Consider the following 3,849-nt stretch of genomic DNA (forward strand, 5'->3'; position numbering starts at 1 on the left):
TGAGCCTCCTGGACAGGAACTTGTAGTGAGTTTCCGGGGAACGCAGCCCCAGCCCCAGCCCTATCTCAGACACCAGCACGTCGTGGGCTGCATCCAGTGTAGAAAGCCGCACCAGAGAGGCTGCCAGGGCCCAGGAAGCAGCGTTTGATCCTGTTTCAGATTCCTGGGCTGCCCTGACAAAGCACCATGCACCAGGCAGCTTAAAACAACGGGAGTTTATTATCTCACAGTTCTGCAGGCCAGAGTCCAAGGTCAAGGTGGCGCAGGGCTGGTTCCCTCCGGAAGCTGTGAGGGAGAGCTTGTCCCAGGCCTGTCTCATGGCTGCTGGTGGCTGCTGGTGGCTGCTGGTGGCTGCACTTGGCGTCTTGGCATCCCTTAGTTTGTGTCCGTCCGCACCACTCCCATCTCTGGCTCTGTCGCCACGTGGCTTTCTTCTCTGTGTGTCTCTGTGTCCTCTTCTCTTCTTTTTTTTTTTTTTTGGCGGGTGGGTTGGGGGGGGAGCGGACAGAGTCGCTCTTTTGCCCAGGCTGGAGTGCAGTGGCACCATCTCAGCTGACCACAACCTCTGCCTCCCAGGTTCAAGCGAGTCTCCTGCCTCAGCCTCCCCAGTAGCTGGGACTACAGGTGCCCACCACCATGCCTGGCTAATTTTTGTATTTTTGTTAGAGATGGGGTTTCCCAATGTTGGCCAGGCTGGTCTTGAACTCCTGGCCTCAGGTGATCTGCCCAACTCGGCCTCCCAAAGTGCTGGGATTGCAGGTGTGAGCCACTGCACCCAGCTGTCTCTCATCTTTTTTTAATTTTAGTTTGTTTATTTTTGAGACAAGGTCTTGCTCTGTTGCCCAGGCTGGAGTGCAGTGGTACAATCATAGCTGACAGCGACCACAACCTCCCAGGCTCAAGTGATCCTCCTGCCTGTGCCTCTTGAGTGGCTGGGACTATAGACGTCTGCATGCCACAATGCCTGGTTTGTTTAAAAAAAAAAAAATTTTTTTTTGTAGAGTTGGGATCCCTCTGTGTTGCCCAGGCTGGTCCCAAACTCCTGGCCTCAAGCAGTCCTCACATCTTGGCCTCCCAGAATGCTGAGATTATAGGCGTGAGGCACCACACCTGGCCATCTCTTTTCGTCTTTTAAAATTGAATTAAATTGATTAATTAATTTAGAGACAGCGTCTCACTCTGTCACGCAGGTTGGAGTTCAGTGGTGCATTCTCGGCTCACTGCAACCTCTGCCTCCCAGGTTCAAGTGATCCTCCTGCCTCAGCCTCCTGAGTAGCTAGGATTACAGGCACCCGCCACCACGCCCAGCTAATTTTCGTATTTTGGTAGAGAGTTTTACCATGTTGCTCAGGCTGGTGTTGAACCCCTGCGCTGAAGTAATCCATCCGCCTTGGCCCCAAAGTGCTGGGATTTCAGGCGTGAGCCACCAGGCCTGGCTTCTTATCTTATGAGGACACCACCCACACTGGATGTAAGGTCCACCCTTCTCCAAAGTGACCTCCACTTGTGACAGTTGTAATGACCCTATTTCCAAATAAAGTCACATTCTGAGGACCCGAGAAGGACATGAAGTAGGGGAAGGGACTCTGTTCCACCCAGTACGGCCTTCCCCACTTTGCGTCACCGGAGCAAAGAGGAGTGGGTGCCCATGCCCTGGCTGCCCCTTCCACAGAGGCCTTGGAGGCCACGGTGTTCCCTGGCGACCGTCGGAAGAGCCCCACCCGCACCTTGTCCCTGAACTCAGACGACACGTAGTAGTAGACAAAGGGATCCACGCAGCTGTTGAGGGTACTCAGTGCCAGGCTAGGCACGTAGGTGCCGTAGAGGTTGCCCCAGGCGCTGGGGCTTGGGTCCGAGTAATGCAGCAGCAGCAGCAGGTTGCTGGGCACGAAGAAGGCCATGGCGGAGGCCAGCACCACCGCGGTCAGCCTCAGCGCGTGGCCATAGCGCCGGCCGCTGGCCGCCAGCGTGCTCAGGGTGGCCCCATAGCACAGCAGCATGGCCAGCAGGGGCAGGAAACAGCCCAGCAGCGCCAGGCAGGTGAAGGCCGGTTGCCAGTGGGAGGCCTGTGCGTCCAGGGGCAGCACATCATGGCAGAGCACGTGATCGGAGCGCGCCAGCCTGAAGGTCTGCCGCTGCAGTGTCAGGGGCAGTGCCAGGGCGGCTGCCATGAGCCAGGCAGCTACGCAGAGTCCAAGGGCCAGGCGCCGGCCACGCAGGGTGCGGGCCCGCAGCGGGTGCACCAGGGCCAGGTAGCGGTCCAGGCTGATAGCAGCCAGCAGCAGCACGGAGCCATACATGTGGCCGTAGAGTGCAGCCGTGGCCAGGCGGCAGGCGGCCTCCCCAAAGGGCCAGCGCTGGCCACGCAGGTGGTAGGCAACCCGCGGGGGCAGCGCCAGGGCCAGCAGGAGGTCAGCAGCTGCCAGGTTCATCAGTAGCATGGTGGAGGGCAGCCGAGGTGCCCGTGTGGCCAGTACCCACAGGGCTAGCCCATTGGCCGGCAGCCCCACCGCCAGCACCAGCCCATAGAGGGCGGGCACCAGTCTGGTAGGCACCCAGCCCAGAAGCAGTGCCCGTGAGCTGTCCGGGAGCTCTAGGATGTCACTGTCATTAGCACAGACTTGGCCTGGGTAGCCGCGGGGGGCCGGCAGGATTGAGGGCGTACTGTCTGTGGGAGAGAGGGGATGTTGGTCAGCCCTGCCTCGGCAGGTGACAAGCAGCAGCAGGGAGGGAGGTGCTCAGAGCCTGGGATCTGCCCTGGTGGGAAACAGCTGGACATGACACTCAAGGGAATAGCCCAGCCCTGTGGGGTCAGGGACAGAATGCAGGGTGGGCTGGGCTGAAGCCCCAACTTCCCAGCCTCCCCCTCCCCAGCTCCGGGCCCCCAACTCCATCACTTGTGTAAGCCCATCTCTGCACCCCAAGGCCAGGAGCACTCACCATCGCCGCCTCCGGTGCTCCCACCCTCGTCATAGACGCTGGGGGTCTGGGTGCCGCCAGACAGGCTGAACCCCAGCACCAGGGGCCACAGGAGCAGTCGCCCCCACATGACTGCACTCAGGCTGCTTTGGGCTGTGGCCTCAGGCTTCCTGCCTCGCTGGACCCTGAGCCCTAGCTTCTGGAGCCTGGGAGGATGAGCAGATCATGCCAGGGGAGATAAACCGGGAAGGCTGCCCCTGCCCCTGCAGACTCACCAGGGCCGCTCGCCAGCCAGCCCGTGGGAGGACTGGAGTGTGGGTTATGGAGGCCGGGGTGCCCCAGCTTGCTGTGTCCAGCTGTGGCGCCTCCCAAGCACCCAGGTGCTAGCAAGATGCAAAAGGGGTCCCAGCTATAGCCAGCACCCCCAGTCCCTGGCCAGCCCCGGAGGCATCTGTGACTCAAGTGGCCACTTCCTACCAGCTGGTCACATCTGCAGCCACTGTTCTCATGACAGCCCTGTCCTTCCCCCAATCCCCACGCCCATCAAGGGCTCTGGGCCCTTCCTGAAGTCACGCCCCCACTTCCTATCTCTGGTGAGCAGGATAAGAAGAGCCCTGCTAGGCCGGGCGCGGTGGCTCACGCCTGTAATCCCAGCACTTTGGGAGGCCAAGGCAGGCAAATCACCTGAGGTTGGGAGTTTGAGACCGGCCTGACCAACATGGAGAAACCTCATCTCCACTAAAACTGCAAAATTAGCCGGGCCTGGTGGCACATGCCTGTAATCCCAGCTACTCTGGAGGCTGAGGCAGGAGAATTGCTTGAAGTAGGGAGACGGCGGTTGCAGTGAGCCGAGATCGTGCCATTGCACTCCAGCCTGGGCAACAAGAGTGAAACTCCGTCTCAAAAAAAAAAAAAAAAAAAAAAAAAAAA

At 59.6% G+C, this 3,849-nt stretch overlaps 1 protein-coding gene across 1 annotated transcript; it reads right to left on the reverse strand.

Moving 5' to 3' along the window:
- Positions 1-1,521: 1,521 nt before the first annotated feature.
- Positions 1,522-3,393, reverse strand: LOC108534255 (proteinase-activated receptor 4-like). The gene is given in 3 exon segments (XM_017879540.1): positions 1,522-1,664; positions 1,667-2,668; positions 2,941-3,393. Coding segments are annotated over 3 exon segments (1,155 nt in total). The 5' UTR covers positions 3,050-3,393; the 3' UTR covers positions 1,522-1,620.
- Between the last annotated feature and the right edge of the window lie 456 nt (positions 3,394-3,849).

Source organism: Rhinopithecus bieti, unplaced genomic scaffold (genome assembly GCF_001698545.2).
Source record: "Rhinopithecus bieti isolate Rb0 unplaced genomic scaffold, ASM169854v2 scaffold_9899, whole genome shotgun sequence".
NCBI classification, from domain to species: domain Eukaryota; kingdom Metazoa; phylum Chordata; class Mammalia; order Primates; family Cercopithecidae; genus Rhinopithecus; species Rhinopithecus bieti.